Source organism: Sinohyriopsis cumingii, chromosome 10 (genome assembly GCF_028554795.1).
Source record: "Sinohyriopsis cumingii isolate HCF-2022 chromosome 10, ASM2855479v2, whole genome shotgun sequence".
Taxonomy (NCBI): Eukaryota; Metazoa; Mollusca; class Bivalvia; order Unionida; family Unionidae; genus Sinohyriopsis; species Sinohyriopsis cumingii.
In genome coordinates, this window is record NC_142970.1 from 19,204,500 (window position 1) to 19,230,569 (window position 26,070).

The following is a 26,070-nucleotide window of genomic DNA, read 5'->3' on the forward strand; positions in this document are numbered from 1 at the left end:
ACAAATATATAACGGTCATCTTATTCATTTAAAGTTAGGCTAGAATCTGTACGCCACAATTAAGCAATCTTTGATTTTTGAAATGTATAACATACTCACGTGGCTTGACAAAAATAATTGCCACTACGATAAGGGAACACACAACCACAATGACCAGTAGGGCTATTGCTATTCCCCGCCAGTTCCTCTGTTGCGATGTGTTACCCACCACATCCTGTGAGGAAAAGTAATCACCGTTAATACTCAAGTCATATGATATAATACTAATAATAATAACAATAATAATAATAATAATAATAGGAAGAAGAAGAAGAAGAAGATGATGAAGAAGAGCTAGTAATAACCGTTACCACTATTCAAATTTTAAAATAATATATAATCCAGCAGAATTGTTATGAAATTACCTGTGACTAGGTCTCTGTCAGTGAACAGGTGAACATAATACAGATCAGAGAAATACGTCAGACATAATTATTATGCTGATTAGGGAATCAGACTGACACTGTAATACAGATCAGAGAAATACGTCAGACATGCAATTATTATGATGATTAGGCAATCAGGACGACACTGAAATATAGCTCAGAGAAATACGTCAGACATATAATTAGTATGCTGATTAGGGAGTCAGACTGACACTGTAATACAGATCAGAGAAATATGTCACACATACAATTATTATGCTGATTAGGGAATCAGACTGGCACTGTAATACAGATCAGAGAAATACGTCAGGCATACAAATATTATGCTGATTAGGGAAACAGACTGACACTGTAATACAGATCAGAAAAATACGTCACACAAACAATTATTTTGCTGATTAGGGAATCAGACTGACACTGTAATACAGATCAGAGAAATACGTCAGGCATACAATTATTATGCTGATTAGGGAGTCAGACTGACACTGTAATACAGATCAGAGAAATACGTCAGACATACAATTATTATCCTGATTAGGGAATCAGACTGACACTGTAATACAGCTCTGAGAAATATGTCAGACATACAAGTATTATGATGATTATGGAATAAGACTGACACTGTAATACAGCTCAGAGAAATACGTCAGACAAACAATTATTATGCCGATTAGGGAATCAGACTGACACTGTAATACAGATCAGAGAAATGCGTCAGACATACAATTATTATGCTGATTAGGGAAACAGACTGACACTGTAATACAGATCAGAAAAATACGTCACACAAACAATTATTTTGCTGATTAGGGAATCAGACTGACACTGTAATACAGATCAGAGAAATACATCAGACATGCAATTATTATGCTGATTAGGGAATCAGACTGACACTGTAATACAGATCAGAGAAATACGTCAGACATGCAATTATTATGCTGATTAGGGAAACAGACTGACACTGTAATACAGATCAGAGAAATACGTCAGGCATACAAATATTATGCTGATTAGGGAAACAGACTGACACTGTAATACAGATCAGAAAAATACGTCACACAAACAATTATTTTGCTGATTAGGGAATCAGACTGACACTGTAATACAGATCAGAGAAATACGTCAGGCATACAATTATTATGCTGATTAGGGAGTCAGACTGACACTGTAATACAGATCAGAGAAATACGTCAGACATACAATTATTATCCTGATTAGGGAATCAGACTGACACTGTAATACAGCTCTGAGAAATACGTCAGACATACAAGTATTATGATGATTAGGGAATAAGACTGACACTGTAATACAGCTCAGAGAAATACGTCAGACAAACAATTATTATGCCGATTAGGGAATCAGACTGACACTGTAATACAGATCAGAGAAATGCGTCAGACATACAATTATTATGCTGATTAGGGAAACAGACTGACACTGTAATACAGATCAGAAAAATACGTCACACAAACAATTATTTTGCTGATTAGGGAATCAGACTGACACTGTAATACAGATCAGAGAAATACGTCAGACATGCAATTATTATGCTGATTAGGGAATCAGACTGACACTGTAATACAGATCAGAGAAATACGTCAGACATGCAATTATTATGCTGATTAGGGAATCAGACTGACACTGTAATACAGATCAGAGAAATACGTCAGACATGCAATTATTATGCTGATTAGGGAATCAGACTGACACTGTAATACAGATCAGAGAAATACGTCAGACATACAATTATTATGCTGATTAGGGAAACAGACTGACACTGTAATACAGATCAGAAAAATACGTCACACATACAATTATTATGTTGATTAGGGAAACAGACTGACACTGAAATACAGCTCAGAGAAATACGTCAGACATACAATTATTATGCTGATTAGGGAAACAGACTGACACTGTAATACAGATCAGAAAAATACGTCACACATACAATTATTATGTTGATTAGGGAAACAGACTGACACTGAAATACAGCTCAGAGAAATACGTCACACATACAATTATTATGTTGATTAGGGAAACAGACTGACACTGTAATACAGATCAGAGAAATACGTCAGAAATACAATTATTATCCTGATTAGGGAATAAGACTGACACTGCAATACAGATCAGAGAAATATATTTATGTGTATGTATGTATGTATGTATGTATGTATGTATATATATATATATATATATATATATATATATATATATATATATATATATATATATATATATATATATATATATATGTATGTATGTATGTATGTATGTATGTGTGTGTACATATTCTGTATATGAAGGCACACATGCAAATACAGTAATCACATTTCTCTTAATTAATTTGATGTCTGTTTTTTTTATATAGTTATTAATGAGAAATGACAAGTTCCACAACGCATTAAGACCCAGTTTAATAAGATCTTCCAGTAAATCATAAACCTTTAGAATAAACATAAAACGTCCTTTCCACAGCAAGTGCCCCTTTGGCCCAATTCATTCAATGGTGAATACATGAATATGTCCATTTTACTCTATGGTGAATACATGAACAGGTCCAATTCATTCTAAAGAGGAATACATGAACAGGCCCAGTTCACTCCATACTAAATACATGAACAGGCCCAATTCATTACATAAAGAAATACATGAACAGGTCCAATTCATTATATAGAGAAATACATGAACAGGCCCAGTTCATTGTAACATGAACAGGTCCAATTCAATCCATACTGAACAGATAAACAGGCCCAATTAGTTCCATGCTTATTTGAAATTAAATATACCATTATTTGCGTAGAATGGATGAAAATAAATGCTTGCAAGTCAATTTACACTTTTGTTTCTTAATTCGAGTCTATTTTCTTCACTAAATACATTTTTGTTTAATTACAAGGATTGATACTGCTATGCGAAACACAGTCTTCAAATTCGTACTCAAGAAAGATGAAGTATTTCCTAGTTTAATACGATCCTAAGCTTCCTCTCACAGTCCAACTAACGTTTTTAAACAAATAATAATTTCCTCGCGTTTTTGTGTGCAAGTTCTTCTAGTGATGACAAGAACTAATTTACCTTTCTTTCAGAGAGCTTGTTCATTTCCATTTTGCCGCGTTAATGTTTCTCTAGCTGAGCTAGATCAAAGTGGTATATTATCCAGACGAACTAGATTTTGCTAGAGAATCTAGTAACACTTCATTCCATGACATAAACTTTTCGGGTTCTGAATTAACGCTGCGGGTCTATCTCCCTTGATAGCTCCAAACGCAATATGCGTCATATCTACCCGGGTCAAAATAAATGCAAATAAGAATATATCGTATGAGCAGTAGTACTTTACACCTTTAAGTACAAATGAAGGCAACCATAATATGCCCTACATTACTGTACGTCAACTGGAGGTCAGTATCATCGTAAATAGCTTGACAATAAACTGCAACCTATAGTCACAACTTCCAGCTATTTATCTAAACGCTTGTGCTAATCAACCATGGAATACGCAATTTCTTCTACGTACCTGACCGCTCGTGCTCGACAACCATGGAATACACAAGTCCCCTGCCAAAGCGCCGGCTAACAGTAGACATCAACATCTGGGTATTTACCTGGACTGTTTCCAGCAGTTAAATATGTTGAGGCGAATGTCCCCAGTTTTTGGTCATTGCAATACGTATTTTGGCCGCAAGAGTTCAAACGAGTACATTCGAAACTACACTGTAATTAATTCTAACTGCTCATAGTACATCAATTCAATTACGGTAATTGCAAAAAAGTTAAATATAAATTGCCATTTGAAGAAAAACAAATCCAAAATCATTCACGCTTACCTTTGAAGATTTCTTAAACATAAGTCTTAAATCTGAGCCTACACGTCCCGAAAAATAAGTGACCATGTTTTGATGATTTACATACATGGCCACTATTGTGTGAATACATGACCACTATCGTGTGAATACATGACCACTATCGTTTGAATACATGACCATTATCGTGTGAATACATGACCACTATCGTTTGAATTCATGACCACTATCGTGTGAATACATGGCCACTATCGTGTGAATACATGACCACTATCCTTTGAATACATAACCACTATCGTGTGAATACATAACCACTATCGTGTGAATACATGACCACTATCGTTTGAATACATGACCACTATCGTTTGAATACATAACCACTATCGTGTGAATACATGGCCACTATCGTTTGAATACATAACCCCTATCGTGTGAATACATAACCACTATCGTGTGAATACATGACCACTATCATTTGAATACATAACCATTATCGTGTGAATACATAACCATTATCGTGTGAATACATAACCACTATCGTTTGAATACATGATCACTATCGTGTGATTACATGACCACTATCGTGTGAATACATGACCACTATCGTTTGAATACATAACCACTATCGTGTTAATACATGACCACTATCGTTTGAATAGATAACCACTATCGTGTGAATACATGGCCACTATCGTGTGAATACATGACCACTATCGTGTGAATACATGACCACTATCGTTTGAATACATAACCACTATCGTGTGAATACATAATCATTATCGTGTGAATACGTAACCATTATCGTGTGAATACATAACCACTATCGTTTGAATACATGATCACTATCGTGAGAATACATGACCACTATCGTGTGAATGCGTGACAACTATCGTGTCAATACATGGCCACTACGAGAAAAGACAACGATGGTGTGAATAAATGACCACCATGATGTGAATACATCAGCACAGTGATGAATGATCACAATCATGTGAATACATGACCAACATGATGTTAATACATGACCACTATGGTGTGAATGCATGACAACTAAGGAGTGACTACATGTCCATCAAGAAAAATGACCACGATTGTATGAATACATGACCACCATGATGTGAATACATGACCACTATGATGAATGACCACCGCGATCTGAATACATGAACACTATAATAATTGACTACTATGATGTGAATACATGACCACTATGATGAATGACCACTATCGTGTGAATACATGACCACTATGATGAATGACCACCATGATGTGAATAGATAACCACTATGATGAATGACCACCAGGATGTGAATAGATGATCACTATGATGAATGACCACAATAGTGTGAATACATGACCACTATGATGAATGACCACCATGATGTGAATAGATGACCACTATGATGAATGACCACCAGGATGTGAATAGATGATCACTATGATGAATGACCACAATGGTGTGAATACATGACCACTATGATGAATGACCACCATGATGTGAATACGTGTCCAATACGGTGAAATTTATAGGGGCTGCTTCAAGGAGCAAACAAAAGTTGTGAACTTATGATTTTTTTTCAGTGCTGATTTATAAACTAAAATGAAAATTAAACTGTTTTGTTCTAGTTACAGTTTCTTAATTATTAGCACGTATTAACAATTATTATAGGTACTATCATCGATTACAGCAATTACTATAGGTACTCCCATCGATTATGGCAATTACTATAGGTACTCCCATCAATTACAGCAATTACTATAGCTACTCCCATCGATTACAGCAATTACTATAGCTACTCCCATCGATTACAACAATTACTATAGGTATTCCCATCAATTACAGTAATTACTATAGCTGCTCCCGTCGATTACAGCAATTACTATAGCTACTCCCATCGATTACAGCAATTACTATAGCTACTCCCATAAATTACAGCAATTACTATAACTACTCCCATCGATCACAGCAATTACTATAGATGCTCCCATCAATTACAGCAATTACTATAACTACTCCCATCGATTACCACAATTAATATAGTTATTCCCATCAATTACATTCATTACTATAGCTACTTCCATAGATTACAGCAATTAATATAGGTACTCCCATCAATTACAGCAATTAGTATTGCTACTCCCATCGATTACAGCAATTACTATAGCTGCTCCCATCGATTACAGTAATTAATATAGGTACTCTCATCAATTACAGCAATTACTATAGCTATTCCCATCGATTACAACAATTACTATTAGTACTTCAATCAATTACAGCAATTACTATAACTACTCCCATCGATTACAACAATTATAATAGGTACTCCCATCAATTACAGCAATTATTATAGCTACTCCCATCGATTACAACAATTACTATAGCTACTCCCATCGATTATAGCAAATTATAATAGGTTGTAGATATGAGGTCTAATATGCACAACAAAAATCTTAATTGGATTTTTGGGTACATGCATTTATAGAATGACACAAACTAAAATTCAAATGGATAGTTGATCTTCATGAAATCTGAATTTGCCAGCAATGTAACTAGTATTATAAAGAGTGAGTTGAATGTATGCACAAGTTCCAACATGTGAAACAGATATCAGCCATTACGAAACGTACAATCATATTGCTAACATTGCATTTTGTATATAAAAATTATTTTCTTAAAAAATCTAAGACACCGTATGAATAAGTATACAAATGGTAACAACAGAGATTTTAAAATTGATCTAGATTTATAAATGGAGATCAAAATACTCCTCGAATATCACACGAAATCCATCCTCTAATATTAGACCAGTTTTAACCCCCTAATTTATTATACATATAAATCCCCCACCCCAACCCTTCCCAGATAAAATATGTTTGACTTATGGTGATGTCTTTTCCGTAATGTTTATAATAAATCGTCTACTTAGTACAAAAGCTTCAAAAATTAAAAAAGGGAAAACAAAACGCTTAAATGTAAAGATTATCTATATAATACTTATATTTCTTTACTTCTAACCTGCGAATTATAAAGTACTTAAGTTCAAATAATTGCATACAAATCTTATATATGTGACAGAATTTCAGCATAAAAAATTTCCGTTGACGCGACAAATGTTTTCATCTCCAGTTGGCTTGCTATATAAATGCGGCCTTGAGACGGTTTAGTGATAAAGTAAAGTCAACGAGATCTAGATCGCTTTGTATTTATCATAACGCCATACCATTAGGAGCAAAACAAGTTTTTAGAATGTCAACAAGTCCTGTACCTATTTCCAAATGAACATTCCCTTCTAATTCTTATTCCTTTTTATCCACATTCATCACCAATAAAATATTCTTTGAGCCAGACTTATACATATGGTTTCAAGAAAATGTGGGGTTTTTCTTTGTTTGCCTCAGACTTATACATTGTTTCAGAATTTGGTGGAAACACGAATGTGGCGTTGTGTAAATTTGACTAATTTTCCTATCATGAATGTGGCGTTGTGTAAATTTAATAATTTTCCTATCTTTCAAATTCATTGAATAAAAAATATGATTTGACCTAAGCAACAATTACGTGTCTGAAAACATGTTTCAGGTGCTTCCAAAACAGCTCCAGATTATGGTAAACAGTCTGTAATCGGATCATTATCGCTCAAAGGTAATTCACTAAAAGTTGGTTGGTTGGCGTGTGTTTAACCCATTTTTCAGCACTTGATAGGCCAAACATTGTGTCCAGCATAATTAGTGTAAAAAGAACCTTGGAAAAGCCAGAGAAGAACATCCGAATCAAGGGAAGCTACTGGCGAATTTACGTTGTGCAACTGAAACTGGTACTAAACGACTTACTTCAAAATAAACATCAAGTCGGCAGAGGGAGCTCTTCTAAAAGGAAATGTCTCAAAGATGGAAGGCCTTCTGAAATACCACTTATCCTGTCATAACGAAGATATTGTTTTTAATACCATGAAATTGTTTCAATTTTACTTATTTAATATAAAACGTTAGAACAGGGTATTGTTAAAGCATCCCTCAATAAAAAAAATCCCTCACTTAATCCCTCGTCGGATTATACTTCAGGCAACATATCAGACTAAAATAGGTTTTCAAACTGAAGAGTATTATCAGTGAAGAAGCGGATCAATTCATGCTTACGTTCGATTCTCAAGTAGTCAACAACCTGAAGGTAGTCAAATAAGGACTGCTTTATGTCATTTACAACATGTAATCAATAAAGTGCCAAATATATTCTACATAATATCTGTAAATACTCGGAGCGAGCGAAGCTTGCTGGACGTGTGTTCTCACTGATATCATGTGACGTTATATACATAAAACGTGTTGTGTCCTCTGCACGTTGCCTGTATATTGTAATATTCCTGAATAGCAATAAATATATTGATATTATACCTGAAGCTGAAACAAAAGTTACGTGTGCTGGTTTTTATTTTTAAAGAATGATTAGGTGCAATATTGCAGTTCCTCGAGTTACAACTCTTGTATCTTATTCATGTTTATATAAGGAGCGATGTATCATAGCATGGATTGTACCCATTTTAGGATCTCGCTCGCATCAGGCGCCTTTCGTTCTTGAATGAAAGCGCTATGCTGTGTGGTGAAGACGAGTAATATGGGTCGTATGTTGAGGACAATGACGAGTACCTCTTGCAATTCACTCAGCCCAAGGACGAGTACCGCTTGCAATTCACTCAGCCCAAGGACGAGTACCTCTTGCAATTCACTCAGCCCAAGGACTAGTGACCGGGAACGTGTTTTATTTAACGTAATCAGTGATATATACCTTGTTACGTTTAGGGTCTTATATATATATATATATATATATATATATATATATATATATATATATATATATATATATATATACACACACACACATGTACTAAGACAAGGTAAAACCCAGCAAGCATTAAGTTTTATTAAATATAAATTTATTTCCCGAAAGTAAAAAAAAAAAAAAGAAGTGAAAGAATTAAAAATATCTTACAGTATATTATTTCCTAGAATGTTGTCTTAAATTGTACTATGAATTTTACAATAATCTGGAATGTATCCAAAGCTATTCAGAATGATGGTTTTATTGTACTGATGTTCTAAATCCAAAACTTTTATTTATTTTAGGTGATCCAGTGAAAGTGGAGTATTACTAAAGTCCTTGAACGTTTCATATAATGCAAAAGATACACTTAAATGTTCCAGTTCTTGGATAATTCATATAATCCTCACGGAAGTTTCAGAATAAATATTTTCCACTCTGCAAATCCCACGAACATATTAATATTCAATCATGATTTCCTCTCAGAACTCTTACAAAACTGGCACATGACTGACGAATCCTAATATGGTGCTTTAACTCTTTTATATAGTCTATATGTGCGCATCAGACCAACAATATCTGAATCTCCATAAAGATTATCGAACTTTCAAATGATATTATTGTGAAATAACTTGTTAACAGTCATGTTGTGAACTGCTCAAATTGCTGAACCAATCAACAGATAGGCCGTGCATTATATATATATATATATATATATATATATATATATATATATATATATATATATATATATATATATATATATACAGGACAACGTGATATTTTCGTGACCTCCTTTCAAACTAAAGCGTGCCGTACTTGACTGAAATAGTTGACTTGAACTTCGTAATCAACCTTTGGGGAATGTACATGCATGTTCTCTTTTCACGACTGGCCAGCCATGGGATTTAAAGAATTAAAATATAAACGTCATTAACTCAAATGACTTAAATAAAACTATGACTGGTGATTTACATCTTGTTGATGTTGTTGTTGATGTAGTGTTTAACGCCATTTTTCAGCACAAGATAGGCTGTACATGGCGGCCAGTATAACTGGCGGAGCAAGAACCCTGGAAAACCCCAGGAAGAACCACCGACCCACGATGATTTACATCTAATTGTACATTCGTATTCTATAGCATTTAGCTGATGCTGTATTTAGTCTACTTTCATAGTGGTGTCAACCAACCTCCTGTACCTAACCTTCTTTACTAGTATACTGTCTTGACTACACAAATATCTATGTATAGTCATTTGATGTAAGTCTCTCCCCCCACTTTCTCTCTCTCTCTCTCTCCATCGAGCTAGGTTAGTTACATTTTCCTTGTAAGATGAATGGCCTTATTCCACAAAAATATACGTACAACTAGTTGGTGTCTTAAAGGGAACATCCAACGTATGCGCAATATGCTCACATTAACTGTACCACTCTCAGCCTGTTTGTCTGTCTTTGCCCCCACTACATATATAGTGAAGTTTCTGACATTTTAAGCTTTTAATTTGATAGAAAAAGAGACAGAGGGAATTCGCTGAGATATTGTCCCTATCACTTGCAATATGCATTGATGTAAATTGTAATTATTTGTTGAATTTATTCGTGTTAAATCCACAGTTCACCTTTCCCCGAGCTCAGAAAATAATCGTGCATTCGTGTCATAAATGTAATTGAAATCATGTAGTATAGGAATTTCATGTATTATTCTGATATGCATTGTGACAATTTATTTTACTGTAATGTTCTACGAATTATGTGTCGCAAATATTTCATGCGTTCCTTCTGTGGAAAGTAATTGATATGTCTTAAAGATTTGTACCCTGAGAAATGATTTTTCTATGTCTGGAAATGTATGTCTATGAATCGCTAATTAGCGAGAAATGTAGTTAGGACCAATAGCGAAGTCAATTCATTTAAGTTGTGATATCTTTTCAAATGAAACGCATTAAGACGTGTTAGTAGTGAAGGGGGATACTATACGTACAATGGGAATTAGCATTACAGACCCCCCTTGGGATACTATACGTACAAGGGAAATTTAACATGGCGAAAAATCGTGGGATACTATACGTACAAGGGAATTTAACATGGGAATAAATCGTGGGATACTATACGTACAAGGGGAATTTAACATGGGATTTTAAAAAAAAAAAAAATATTAAAAAAGGGGTAGGCAATTGAAAGGCTATCTCTTTTCGAGAAATATGGCTGGCCCTGAAAAGGGCCTTTGGGTTTATGTTAATGTATTCATTAACATAAATGGCACCGCATTGGTCTTTTTCTTGTCCTTAGGCTGCGTCTCACTGTTGGCCCGTAAATTAGCACTCTTTTCAGGCATCCTTGTCTTTCAACGTAGATTCTACGTATCCACAGGCTGGTGTTTGTCCTGTGGACAATGGTCCACTTCGATCGGACATACATGGTCATGTCCGTCCTGAACATCATCGTTGACACAAGCGTTGAAGAGTGCACATCGGTCCACATGTTGAGGCGCCGAGAACAGGTGAATCAATGCAGTGAACTGCGTTTATTTATAGGTAGAGGAAGGATTGAAACGGATTGAGTTCATTCACCAATCCGAACACGCGTTACAAAATTCAGTCAGCTCGCATCCAATCCGAAGAGAGCAGTCTGTGACGTCAGTTGGTCTATATAGATTCGCTAGCGCTTGTGTGCAGTCAATCTATACGACAGTGATTCAACATGACGGAAATTCAGAAAACGATCCATTGGGGTGCACCAACAGGGGAGACTGCCCAAGGGAACCCGGACTTACTTTCAGAAGAGGTGAATTGGGATTTTGTGGATTTTCTCTCCTCGCAAGAATTTGTTCCGGAACCTGCGTTACCTTCTTCATTATCGCAAGTGGAGAATTTTAGACAGAGACAGAAAGAAGAATTGGAGAAATTTATACAACGACAAAAGGAAGCGGAACAAGCTTTTCTCCTACAGCAACAGCAGCAAGAAGAAGAGGTAAGAAAAAACAACAGCAAGAAGAAGTAGCAGCAAAGAAACAAGAGGGTGAAAATCAAACGGTCACGGTACTGTTGGATATTTTAGCGGAGTTAAGAAGTCTGAAACAAATGTATCAGACTTCTTTATCACGACCGAAGAGAATACGACCTTCCCGAGCTAAACACGTTAACCCTGTGACTAAGCCTACCGTACCACCCTTAGTGATTTCAACCCAATCATCATCATTACGCAGTCCAGAAGTAGGCCTTGGCCGTGGCAAAGGCTTAAGGCAGTTAAAGTTGATTGCTTAAACTCACCCCTTCACCATGAAGAAAAAAGGCCCTTTTCAGGGCCACCCACATTTCTCGAAAAGAGATAGCCTTTCAATTTGCCAATAACTAAAAAAAAAATATTAAACAGCCCATTTTACCCTTATAGTACGTTTCTGTGTATGAGTGCGTGAGTGTACGTTCTTATTTTAAAATCATAACTCAAAGACACTTACCTTATATCATTAATTTATTCTTTTCTCCATTTTTTACAATCCAATTCACAATTCATAACATAACACTTTAATTAAAAGTTCATTGACTTCTTCTGTCTCCTTTTTTAGTCTCTCTGTTTTTTAAATTTCTTCACCGTCACACTCTTTTCCTCTTCTTCCTCCTCGCTTTCTTCCCTTCTTCTTTTCTTCTCCTGTTTCTTTTTCTTCACCTGTCTTCTTTCTTCCTCAGAAGAATCCCTCTCTTCTTCCGAAGAATCCCTTTCTTCTTCTGAAGAATCCCTCTTTTCTTCTGACTCCTCTTGTTTCTTTTTTGGGCAATCTGGAGACCAATGTCCTTTTTCTTTACAATAATAACAGGTATCTTGACTTTTGTCTTTTTTAGCCCCTGTTTTTGTTCTTTTTTGACGGTCTGGACACTCTGAAGACCAATGCCCTTTCTTCTGACAGATATAGCAAGTATCTTGACTTTTATCTCGAAAGGAAGGAGAGTAGTCCGTCGGCTGGTCTGAAGAGAATTTTCTAATGACCCCTCGCAAAGCTCTGACGAAACGTTCGATTTGGTTAGTCTCTTCCATCGTTGTGTTCGGCTTGAGAGTGAAATGAATAGTGAAACGACAAGACACACACCCTTTTATATACGCTGGTCTGCCATGACTATAAATTAGTCTATGGTGTTTACACTTGAGTCATTTGACGTTTTGCACTCAAGATGAAACGATCCCATTCATTCGAGAAGAAAGAAGAAGAAGAAGAAGAAACTAAGAGGCAGAAACGTGATCTATCGCCTCGTACCAGGGCTGAAATCTTGGCACAAATTCATGCCAGTGATTTTGAAGAGGACATGAGTGAACCTAAGTTCACCATCCTTAGTCAACCCTGAAAAATACTATTCCATTCGAGAGACGGAAAAGCGCTCCTCTAGAAAATTTAGAACCACGGCTTACAAATACACGGTGAAGTTTAAAGATTTCAAGGCTGAAGTACCGTTAGAGAAAGCAGAAGTGTTCATCACTGGGGTGTGGGATTCTTTGCTCACCTCACTCAAGCGACAATGTCAACCCAAAGAAGACGATCGCTTGAGACTTTCCATACAACATGACGGTTTGAAATCCTCTGTTTGGATCGAGTTTAGCACCCCTGCAGAATTGACCGCTTCCAAAGTCATGGACAAAATTCAACACGTGCAACAATCTAATGACCAGTTTGACATCACCAGTGGAAAAGCCACACTGGACATGACCCACGTCTCTCCTCCTCAAGGGACCGGACGCAAAAAGATGTTATTGGTGAACGAGCTTCGCAGCATTAAGCGTAGCCTCGTCCAAATTCACAATCCTCATGACCAGATGTGTTTAGCCCGTGCCATCGTGGTAGGACGAACCTATGCCAACAAGAACGACACGGTAGAATGGAAAAGAACCTGGAACACTATTCAACGTTCCTATCGAGCCAAACAACGAAACGAAGCAGAACTCCTGTTGCAACAAGCTGGCCTGTCCAAAGACACACCCTGTGGCATTCCTGAGATGCAAAAATTGCAAGATGCCCTAGCTCCACGATACACCTTGAAAGTGCACCCTCAAGAAATGCGCGGGCCTCTGTTGTTTCGAGGCCAAGACTTTAAGGACGGAAAATACATTCATGTTTATTATCACGATGACCATTTCGATACCATTACCAGTATCACCGGATTCCTGCGATACGGTTATTATTGTGAGAAATGTGACCATGGTTATAACAATCGAGAGCAACACAAGCATTGTGGATTGAAATGCTCAGGATGTTTGGCCTCTTCACCCTGTCTGAGCGAAGAACCAGTGCCTTGTTCAACTTGTCTGCGCACGTTTGTCAGCCCTACCTGTTACCAACAACATCTGAAAACGCAAGGTTCACAGAAGAAATGCGCTTGTCAACTCCTGAGATTGTGCCCTACGTGTGAACAAGTCGTACGTACCAATAATACCAAGGCACACGTATGTTCAGGAAAGAAAAAATGTCACATTTGTCACCACATCGTGGACTTGGAACACCAATGCTACGTGCAAAAATACCAACCCCCACCAGAGAAAGAGGACGGCCACAAGAAGAAAGGCAATTTCATCTTTTTCGATTTCGAATGCATGCAAGAGACCGGCATTCACATTCCTAATTTCTGCGTGGCTCATCGAGCGTGCGAGAAGTGCATTCAAGAACCTATTTTCAGTCATTGCCCTCACTGCAGCAAGATTCCTGGAGGACGTGAAAAAATCTTTCGGGGACCGAACACGCTAGCCGATTTCGCTCGATGGGTCTTAGACCCCATCGACAAGACGTGGAGCCAAGAGGACATCGAACGTTACGGAGATTGTCATCGTCATGCCACGGTGATGGCTCACAATTTCTCCGGATACGAAGGACAGTTTCTTTTGAGGTACTATACGGAACAAGGCACCGAACGTCCTAAAGTCACTTTGAACGGAGCCAAAATCATTTTCATGCAAGTGGGACAAGTACAGTTTAAAGATTCGATGAGCTATTTGGCCATGCCTTTGAGTCGAATGCCTAAAACGTTTGGAATGACAGAAATGGCTAAAGGGTACTTTCCACACTTTTTCAATACGGAAGCCAATCAACACGCCGTTCTACCCCATTTGCCTGAGGCTCACTATTACGACCCCGACAACATGCGTACCGAACAACGAGAAGCTTTCTACACTTGGTACCAGGCTCACGCCTCTGACCCTTTCGAATTTCAGGAAGAAATGTTAAAGTATTGTCGTTCCGACGTGGACATTTTACGACGTTGCTGTGGAAAATTTCGAGAACTGTTCATGGAACACGGAGGGGTCGATCCTTTGAAAGAAGCTTGCACCATTGCCAAAGCGTGTTCCTTAGTGTACCGGCAACGATTCATGCCTGAAAACACCGTAGCTGTCATCAGTCCTCAAACGACCCACTATGTCAAGCGTCAATACTCGGTCAAAGCCCTACGCTGGTTACATTACTTGTGCGACAAGGAAGACAAGTGGATTCAGCATGCCCGCAACGGAGGGGGCGAAAAGACCATCGGAACGCATTCGGTCGATGGCTGGGACTTAGAAAACCCCAAGATCGTGTACGAGTTTAACGGCTGCTTATTTCACGGATGTCCCGTCTGTTACCCTGATCGTAGCACTAAAAATCAGTTTTTACAACGAACCATGGAAGACTTGTACCAGGCCACTTGTCAGCGGCGCCTAAAGTTAGAACAGGAAGGATACCAAGTGGTGGAAATGTGGGAACACGAGTACGATCACCGTTTGAAAACCGATCCCGAATTTAAATGCCTCGTGGAAAGTTACCAGTTCATGGACCCGCTGAACCCGAGGGATAATTTGTACGGAGGAAGGACCAATGCCACCTGTTTGCTGTACCAAGCCGACGAAGAGAAAGGAGAAGAAATCAAATACTTGGACGTGTGTTCGCTGTATCCCTACGTGTGCAAATATTGTCGCTTTCCTGTAGGGCACCCGCAATTGTTGACGGAACACATCGACCTGAAAAACATTCGACAATACGAAGGCTTGATCAAATGTAAAGTTTTGCCTCCCACGAACCTCTACCATCCCGTCTTACCTCACCATTGTCAAAGCAAACTGATGTTTCCCTTGTGCCGTACTTGTGCCGAAACGTGCAACCAAGACCAACCTTGTCAGCACAGCCAGGAAGAACGGGCCTTGACGGGAACCTGGGTCAGCGTGGAATTGTTCAAAGCTCTGGACATGGGATACCAACTGTTAGAAGTGTACGAAATTTGCCACTTTCCCAAGACACAACAATACCACAAGGGTGATCCCAGTCAGAAAGGCATTTTCGCTGACTACGTGGATGCCTTTTTGAAACTGAAGCAAGAAGCCAGCCACTACCGAAGACCAAATACAATTCAAAGAGAAATACTACGAACAAGAAGGCATCACTTTAGACCACATCGAGAAAAACGAAGGCAGGCGATCGTTTGCCAAAGTGATGTTAAATTGCTTGTGGGGTAAAATGGCACAACGACCGTGTTTACCCAAGACGGAATATTTGACAGAACCTTCCCGCTACTTTCAGATGATTCACGACAAAACCAAATACATGAAACACGTGGACCTCGTTCGAGAGGATTTGATCTTGGTCAATTACGAAGAAGATCTGGACTTTGTACAAGACGACCCTTTTGGAAATGTCATCATTGCGGCTTACGTGACAGCCCATGCTCGATTAAAATTGTACGAAGCTTTAGAACTGTTAAGGGAACGCGTCCTGTACTTTGACACGGACAGTTGCATTTACATCCATCACCCGATTCAACATCACCCTGACATCGAAGGAGACCGTTTAGGAGCCTGGACAGACGAGCATCCCGACGACAAGATTCTAAGTTTCGTCAGTGGCGGTCCCAAAAATTACGGCTACGAATACCGGGACCCACAAGGAGAAGTGCACACGACGTGCAAAGTGAAAAGACTGACTCTGAATTATCGTACCAGTCGAGTGGTCAACTTTGGGGTATTGAAAGAAGCCTTGCAATCGGGAGAGGATGGAAACTTTAAAGTGACCACCTATCAACCGAACAAGATTGTACGTTTACCCACTCACCACATCGTCAGTCGGCCCTTGGAAAAAGTCTATCAAATCGTGTACCAGAAGCGAGTTCGACTTCCCAATCATTTCACCTTACCGTATGGACACGTTGGTATAAAACATTGGTTGTAAGAGGATAGTTACCCCACCAGAAAGATGACTTCGCCACAGCAAGAATCGAGTGAGAAACCCGATGAGAACTCCAAGTTCAAACCCTACCATTTTCCAGTCTTCTTACCTGACTATTGTGATTGTGCCCGTCGATTGGACACGTTTCAGAAATGGCCTACGGATAGGGAAGGTTTACCTTCTTCGCATGTTTTAGCTAGAACAGGATTTGTCTACTTGGGACCTGAGTCAGGATTGGGATACGAGGTACAGTGTTTCGCTTGCGGACTGAAGTTACGAATGGATCTATGTATCTATAAAGATTCAGCTATTCTGGAACATACTCGATGGTCTACGCACTGCTCTTACCTTTCTATGGCCTTTCCACCCATTACACTACGGTACAATGTTGACGGTACCTTAGAGACGGTACCTTCCAGAACAGGACATAAAAAACGTAAAAAAGGAAAGATGTACAAGCTGGAGACTGCATTCCGACAAGTATAAAAAGGGGCTATGGTCAAGATCGATAGTTCATTGTGACTACCAAGACCGAGCTAACAAGATGAATACTTTCAGAGAAACACAGAACAAGTTGTTTATAAAGGCACAATTCAAGTGTGAGGCTTCGGAAGTGGAATGCGATTGTGAGCCTTGCGATGGGTACGATGCTGTACCTTGTGACCTGAGCGATGCCGTAAAGCATCATGGGAACTTTAGTGTCCCTACCCCTATCATGGAAAGTGATGCTGTGCGTGTCGAACCTGTGGGATGCGAAAGTGATGCCGCTCGTCCTCTTGGACATTTTACTGGGTTTCGTTTTAAAGGGGAATGTTCACCTTCACGTCTACCCCCCTACGGATGTCATCCAGCCCTGAGCAAACTCCTACCCATGTCACTCAACCCTCATCGAAACGAACCTGTGAAAGACGAATATTCGTTCCCTGTGCGTTTGTCGGAATACTGCGACTTTGAAAATCGTCTTCAATCGTTCAAAGGAAAATGGCCTAAGTATCTGGGAGGACCGACCCCCGAAGAATTAGCCAGAGCCGGATTTTTCTACTTGGGCGAAGGAGATAAAGTCAAGTGCTTCAGTTGCGGTGTGTCACTTCACCACTGGGAACCGCAAGATTCGGCCTACGTAGAACATGCTCGATGGTCACCGAATTGTCATTACTTACCCTTAGTGGGACCGAGACATTGAAGTAACTTCTTACCATAATAATCTGTTCATGGATACTTTACAAGAGAACATTCGTGCTTTGCCTGTGGAGTTGAGAGAACGCATTTATCGAGAACTGGTTAAAATACAAGTGAAACGTAAAGAACAATTGCATCCGTTACGTCACTGGTGTTTGAACCACTGGTACCTGAAGGCTATACAAGGATTGATTCAATTGAAAGTGTTCCATCGGACAGACATTGATCAACGATCCTCTAGTTTTAAAAAGGATTGGTTTGGTATGGACGATTCTACCTACATCATTGTAAACGTACTGGATCGAATTCCAGAGGAAGAGTTAACGAATTACCAACATCTTGAACACAATGTCAACTTAGTGAAAGAGGAAACTTCTGAACGAATTGTAATGTGTAGATTAGTGACTCAACGATTTAAATTCGACACTGAAGTAAAACCATGTTTGTGCAAAGAGTACATTTCTTGTGTCAGACCAAAGAGGATTTAGTATGACCTATTCATGGATACTTTGCTAGAGAACATTCGTGCTTTGCCTGTGGAGTTGAGAGAACGCATTTACCGAGAACTGATCAAAATACAAGTGAAACGAAAACTCAAAGTCATTCGTCCGTTTTTAAATTATGCTATGTTCCAAAGTACAAGAAGACTGATTATGAGTGGATATTACATTAGGCACAAAGTTAAACGAGGCTATTGGCCACCACCCAACGATTCCAAAAACAGTGTATATACTTATGGATACTTTACAAGAGAACATTTTGGGCTTGCCTGAGGAGTTGAGAGAAAGGATTTACCGAGAGCTGGTGAAAATACAAGTGAAACGTAAAGAACAATTGCATCCGTTACGTCACCAGATCTTTAACCACTGGTACCTGAATGGAATAAGAGGACTGATTCGTCAGAAATTTTTTCAGTGGTCAGACCTTGTTGAACACTTTCAGTGTATGAATGATGATGATGATGATGGACTAGACGTTCGTAATTTTGGTTACTTCGAGATTCACTTACTGCAACGTATTGAGGAAGACGAGTTAAAGGATTACCAACATTTGTTACATGGAATCTGCTTAGAAAAAGACGAAACATCTAGACAGACTCTGACGTTTCAGTTACAGTATGTAACATTTAAATTCCCTACTGAAGAACGAACGTGTTTGGTTAGAAATTACCTTTATTGCTTCCGAAACAAAGACACTATAAAATCAAGTTGCCATGCCACGGATTATGTCACATATCATTCAACAGATTCCGTGGAAGGAACTCAATGACCATATTCAAACCGTGGATCATTACCATCAATTATTACAAGAATTTTATCCATTCAATTTGGGACGACAAGTGGTGTGTGTCTTAGTGACTTGTTTTCTGGGATTTCGTTTACCAGCCGATTCTTTGTGGACTCTTTACGATCAGTACTTACCACCTCAATGGCCTTAAATGGTCACGAAAAACTCCTTTTGCTCAAAGCCTTGCGTTTTCATCTGGATACTTCTCGACCTCAACAGGAAAAAAAGATTCGTCAACTTTTAGCTACCCAAGACGTGTATGACGATGTGTGTGTAGCTTGTGACTTACATCCCCATTGGACAGATGTCCGTGCCTGGAAAGAATGGGGTTTTGAGGCTTGGACCCAAGAAGTGGCCCAGTATGCACGAGAGTTGTTCAAGGAAAAAAGTTACTTTTCAACCCGTGTTAGTGACGGTGCCAGAAGAACCCGTCACCCAGGACAGGACTGTCGTGGACAGGCCTGAAAGACCCTTTCGGGAGGACACTTGTGTGACCTTACCCCTACTATAGAACTGGTTAGAACATTACCCAAAACATGTTGTACAGACACTTGTTTTTATTCCACGTTCATGGTTATCATGTGCCTTTTATTCTTGTACTTAAGCCTTTGGCTTTTATGTATTTTTGTCTTTCGTATTCATGTTTGAAAAAAAACATTCAATAAACGTGTTCTGAAAAAGTATATAAACTCTTGTCTTGTTTGTTTTTCGTGTCACAAGTGACATTTCTCACACCATGGCTACCTCTGCTGTCTCTGCTCCCTCTTCCTCTACTGTCAAAGTCATCGACGAACACTTAGATCGTGCCAGTTGGGAGGCTTTGTATCTTCGCCATCCCTTTAACATGCTCATTGCTGGACCTAGCGGTTCAGGCAAAACCGAATTCGTCAAACGTTTGATCGAACATAAACATCATTTGATCGATCGGCCACCTCAACGGATCGTGTGGTGTTACAAAGAGTGGCAATCGGCGTACAGCCTCTTGCGAGAAAGTCAAGGCGATTCCATCGTGTTTGTGGAAGGCATTCCTAAAGAAGACTAAGGTAACGTCTCTGACTCCCGTCAAACCCATTTGGTCATTTTTGACGACATGTTAGGAGAAGACGAAGAAGAAATTAAATTGTGGTTCACGCGCAAAGGGCATCACCGTAATGCCAGTGTCGTTTACATCACCCAAAATTTGTTTCAACAAAGTAAAGCCCATCGCACCATCAGTCTCAATGCGCATTACGTGGTCTTGTTTAAAAGCCCTCGAGATAAATCGCAAGTGCAAGTCTTAGCCAAACAGTTAGGAACGCCTTGGCTGACTCAGGCGTACGACGATGCCACTCAAACGCCACACGCCTATTTACTCGTCGATTTGAAACCTACGACCCCCGAGGATTTGCGATTTCGTACCCACTTGTTTCACCACTGGTGCCAAGACGGAGGGCCTGTGCTGTACACGTCTCCGTCCTCGACTTCATTTCACTCCCCATAAAAAATCTATAAAAACCTTAGACCCTTTTTCGTCTGTCTCACACAGTGTGAACATGACGTCTCTTCAGTCGCATCTTCCCGTCAAATTGATTCGTGCCTTGTATGGCATCAGTCGAGAAAAAGATCCACAAGCACGAGCTCGTGTCTTAGAAGCTAGTCTCAAAGAAGTCTTACGATGGTTCACGGTGACGGCACGTCAATTACTCCAAGGAATCATTCAGATTCCTCATCAAACCAAACGCTTTTTCGATCGAAACAAAGTCGCTTTGGTCCAACTGGCCGATCCCCGCATCGACACTCAAACCAAAAAACAAATCATTTTGAAACCTGGAGGGAGCGGTACTCTAGGAGGGGTCATCATTCGCTCACTCTTAAGATGGGATCCTAATGCCCCCAAAGTTATCCCCAAGACAAAAGTCCATAGAAGCCCCAAGAAGAAAAAGAAAAAGACCAGGTCCCCACGAAGAACTTCTCCAGTGGCGGGACCCTCCTCTGACCAGACACCACCACCCCGGAAAAAGAAAAGAAGCCCCCAGAAAAAGAAACAGAAAAAAAGTCCCCAGAAAACGAAAAGCCCACAGAAGAAAACTAGTCGCAAGAGAGGCACTTCGGCCAGGACACAACCTTACACTCGCAAACCACGATCTGCCACCACGGCAGTGACTGCGTCTCCGGCATCCTCACGTTTGTCCACTTCTCCGTTGATGACACCAGGAACTGAAGAGTATTTGGAGACGTTGATCACACCAAGAACTTCTCCGTTGATGACCCCCAAAAGAAAATTCCCTAGTGTCATGACCCTCCAATTTAGCGGCAGTGGCTGCTGCTCACAAAGTACCTTCTCCCAAAATCAAAGTCCATGAAAGATCGGGCATGTTACAAAGTTTACTGGATTTGTCCAAGCAAGAACTGGCTCGATTTAGTCCGTTGCGTACTCCTGCACGACGTGTCATGCCTGTCCTCAAACTGATACGACGTAAAGACAATCAGTGGCGACGCGTTCCAGTATAAAAAAGGCCTGTGACCAAGTAGGGCATCAGAGTTTTTTGGTGCTCCTGATGACTCAAAGATGTTACCCTCCAGAACACCCCAAGGAAAGAAAAGGTAAGGACTGCCACCACGTTTAGCCAAACATGGGGACATGTTATCTGTCCTGTCCAAAGCTTCTCCACCCCTACGAAAAAAACTCATTCAAACAGCCTCCAAAGAGGTCATCGATACCGTGTGCGAATGTTGTTTGAACGTTTTGAAAGGCACGATCCCTTTGTCCAAACACCAGAAACAATGCTTAGGCAAACATCGTCACGTTCTTCGGAAAATGGTTCAAAAGAAAATTCCCATTCGTCAAAAAAAGAAGATGTTAGTGCAACGTGGAGACATTTTACCTCTCTTGTTAGGCCCCATACTGAAAGGAGTCTTGGGAACCATGTTGGGAGGACTGGTGGGAGCAAGATAAAAAGGCCCTCGGAAGTCCCAAGATCTCAGAATCGACCCCTGACAACCCCATGGAAGGACGAAAACTAGCTTTAGTGCCTTACAAACGATGGATGGAATACCATCGGTGGCAAGAACAACGCACACCGCATTTACCTCCCAATCCCAATTTGAGCGAAATGTCCCAGTTACAACACGAATTGCAGTCCTTGATGGATCGCCAAGATTTGTCCGAAACAGAAAAATCGCAAAAGTACGGTCAACTCTTGCAACGACTGCAACTCTTTCACCAGAAAGCTTTAGACGAAACAGCTCTACCCACTCTGAAAGATTTTAAGACCTTGATGAAAAGTCCAGCACCATCACCAGTACCAGTACCAGTCCCACCACAACCAGTGACCAAGACAGAAAAAGGAGAAGAAGAAGGGTTTCAAACTCCACCAGAAAAAGTACGCAAGTTAACAACACCACCTACCTCCAGAATTGGATGGATTAAAAAGATGATGACCACCCCTTCTTCATCACAAGAGAAAAAGAAAGTGAAGACAGAAGTGAAACAAGAACCGATATCCCCCGCTGAGACATCCTCCTCTGCAACACCTATTGCCGGTCGCACACGCAAAGCATTGCAATCCAAGAAAATACCCCAAGAGAAAAAGAGTAGCATCCTCCAAGAGTGGGTGCCTTATTAACACACCAACCAACCAACACAAAAAATGGAAAAAGTCTTAGCCAGCATTTACTACGATCCCTCCCATCCTGCAGGTTACGCAGGAGTTCAAAAATTGTATCGTGCTGCCAAAACTCGACTGAAAAGTCTCCGTTTACCTCAAGTGCAACGATGGTTACAAGAACAAGCTACCTACACTTTACACAAACCCATTCGACGCAAGTTTGCCAGAAGTCGCACCCGAGTGGAAGGCATCGATCATCAATGGCAAGCCGATTTAGCCGATGTCTCTCATTTGGCCAGCTACAATCGTGGCTACAAATAATTGTTTTGTGTCATCGACGTCTTTTCCAAATTTGCCTGGGTCGTGCCCTTGACTTCCAAATCGAGCAGCGAGTTAGTGCAAGCCCTGCAACGGGTGTTGAAACAAAGCGGTCGTCACCCTCTTCGATGGCAAACGGACAAAGACACCGAATTTCTGAACCAAGCTTTCCAAAAAGAATTAAAGAAACGTGACATTCATTTCTTTACCACCGAGAATCCCGAAACCAAAGCCAGCATCGTGGAACGTTTTCAACGCACTTTGAAAGAACGCATGTGGAAATATTTTACGCATCACCACACTCTGAAGTACATCGACATCTTACCGCACCTGGTGCAAGCGTACAACCAATCTTACCATCGAAGCATCGGACGTGCCCCGCAAGACGTGACTCCCGACAACGAAGTGCTGGTGTTTGAGCGTCTGTTTGGTACGTCCCCGACGAGGGCTGTCCCCAAGAAAAGTGGAGAGTTGACTGTAGGAGATTGGGTGCGCATTGGCAAAACCAAACGCACTTTTGACAAAGGTTACTTACCTAACTGGACGACCGAATTATTTCGCGTCACTGGACGAGTGCATGGTCGTCATCCTGCCGTCTATAAATTGGAAGACATGAACGGAGAAGTACTCAAAGGAACGTTTTATTTACCCGAGTTACAACGTGTCACCAAAAAAGAAAACGACGTGTACGACATCGAAAACATTCTCGAACGCAGAACCCGTAAAGTGGGCAAACGACGTGTCAAAGAAGTCAAAGTACGTTGGAAAGGATATCCACCCAGTTTCGATTCTTGGATCGACGCTTCGCAAGTCATCGACTATAAAAAGAAGTGACCATCATGCCCTTTCACACAACAGACGCAGCTACGTCGACCACTCCTTCTTCACCCAGTTCTTCTGTGCAAGATTTACAAAAACAACCCTTGTGGGTGTGGTGTGGAGAACGTGTGCCTAAAACGCAAATCGTCTTTTTCTGCCAAATCTTCGTGGTGTATTGTGTCATCGGGGCAGCCATTGCCAATTTGAGTTTGCAACAAGGAGACAAACAATTGTGGACCATTTTTTTGAGCAGTTGCATCGGTTACCTGCTTCCTAATCCCTCCCTGAAATTCACCTCGAACGGGAACCACGGGAACCTTGTGTCCAGTGCCAGTGCCAGTCACCATTCCAACCACAACCAGAACCCCATTTTGGGCGGAGACACGCCTCTGACGTCCACTAACCCCTCGGACAGCCACAGAACTCTGGAATTATGAGTCACCAAAACCAATTTTACTTAACTTTACCCAGTGACAGTTCCATGGAGGTGTTTCCCAAGAACACGTTGTGTTGTTACACGGCCAAATTACCTCAGGCCATCCCCTTAGATCACGAAGCCCATTGGGAAGTGGCTTTAGTAGAAATGATTCACCCGACCCAAGTCCTCAATGTCCTTCCCAATCAAAATTTTTTTAAGGTGGAAGTTAATGACGAGCAATTGCAACAGGAGTTGGATAAGAGAGCCATACTTGACCAGAAAACCTATGATCAAAGCACTAAAACGTGGACCTACAACTTGTTGATTCCCCCAGGCTATTATTTTAGTGGTCATAATTTGGTCAGCGACATAGCCTCCAAGTTTAATGGCGTGTTTGGGAAAGCTTTTGAGAATGTCAAGAACAAAAGTGTCACCATGGAATACCACAAAGTAGCTCGTCGCTTCTTGATGAAATTTGAGCGAAGTAAAATCGTGTCCATTTTATTTTGTCCTGAATTGTTTGACATGTTGGGCGGAGACATGAACATGAGAATGACCATACTCAAGAACAACGAATCATCCATCGTTTACGACAACGAGTCTTTTAGCAAGTTATTTCGTACCCCGGTAGAACTGAACCAAGGACTGAATTTGATGTTCGTGTATTCCGATGTCGTGGAGTACAACGTGGTGGGACACACCTCTGTGCCGTTACTGCGTGTCATTCCTTTCAAAGTGGATTCTGCCACGAACGCTGACGAGGAAGGTGGAAACACTTACCACGTCCACCGCGAATTTGTCCATCCTCACTATTTGCCGGTCAGCAAGTCGTATTTGGACACGGTCAACATTGCTATAAAAGGAGATTTAGGACAAAATATTTCATTCACCAAAGGAAAAGTCACGGTGAAACTCAATTTTCGAAAACGGTTCTCTCACGACTCGTAAGTAAGTCATGTATCCAGTGTACCGAGGGGTTGCTCGACGGCGAGGACACGGTTTAGGAGACATGTTAAAATCGGCCTTTCGTTCGGTGGCCGCGGTGTTGAAACCGATGGTGACACGCATATTGCACGCCTTGAAAGATGCGGCACTGACACAAGGCAAAGAATTTCTCCAAAATGTCATCATCGACAAACAAAACCCTAAAGAAGCCTTCATGAGGGCAGGCAAAAATGTCTTGCTTCAAACGGGTAAAGACATTTTGGGTCGCCGAGACACACCTATAAATGCCCTGCACGCTAC

The 26,070-nt window shown here is 40.3% G+C and overlaps 1 protein-coding gene across 1 annotated transcript in view; it reads right to left on the bottom strand.

Moving 5' to 3' along the window:
* Nucleotides 1-3,724, bottom strand: part of LOC149789677 (dipeptidyl peptidase 4-like) — an 85,338-nt gene extending 81,614 nt beyond the window's left edge. The window contains exons 1-2 of the mRNA XM_089971693.1: nucleotides 3,504-3,724; nucleotides 100-214 (exon numbers count right to left, since the gene is read on the bottom strand). Of these exons, the coding sequence (XP_089827819.1) occupies nucleotides 100-214; nucleotides 3,504-3,533 (145 nt within the window). The 5' untranslated portion in view covers nucleotides 3,534-3,724. The remainder of the gene's footprint in view (nucleotides 1-99; nucleotides 215-3,503) is intronic.
* Nucleotides 3,725-26,070: the final 22,346 nt, after the last annotated feature.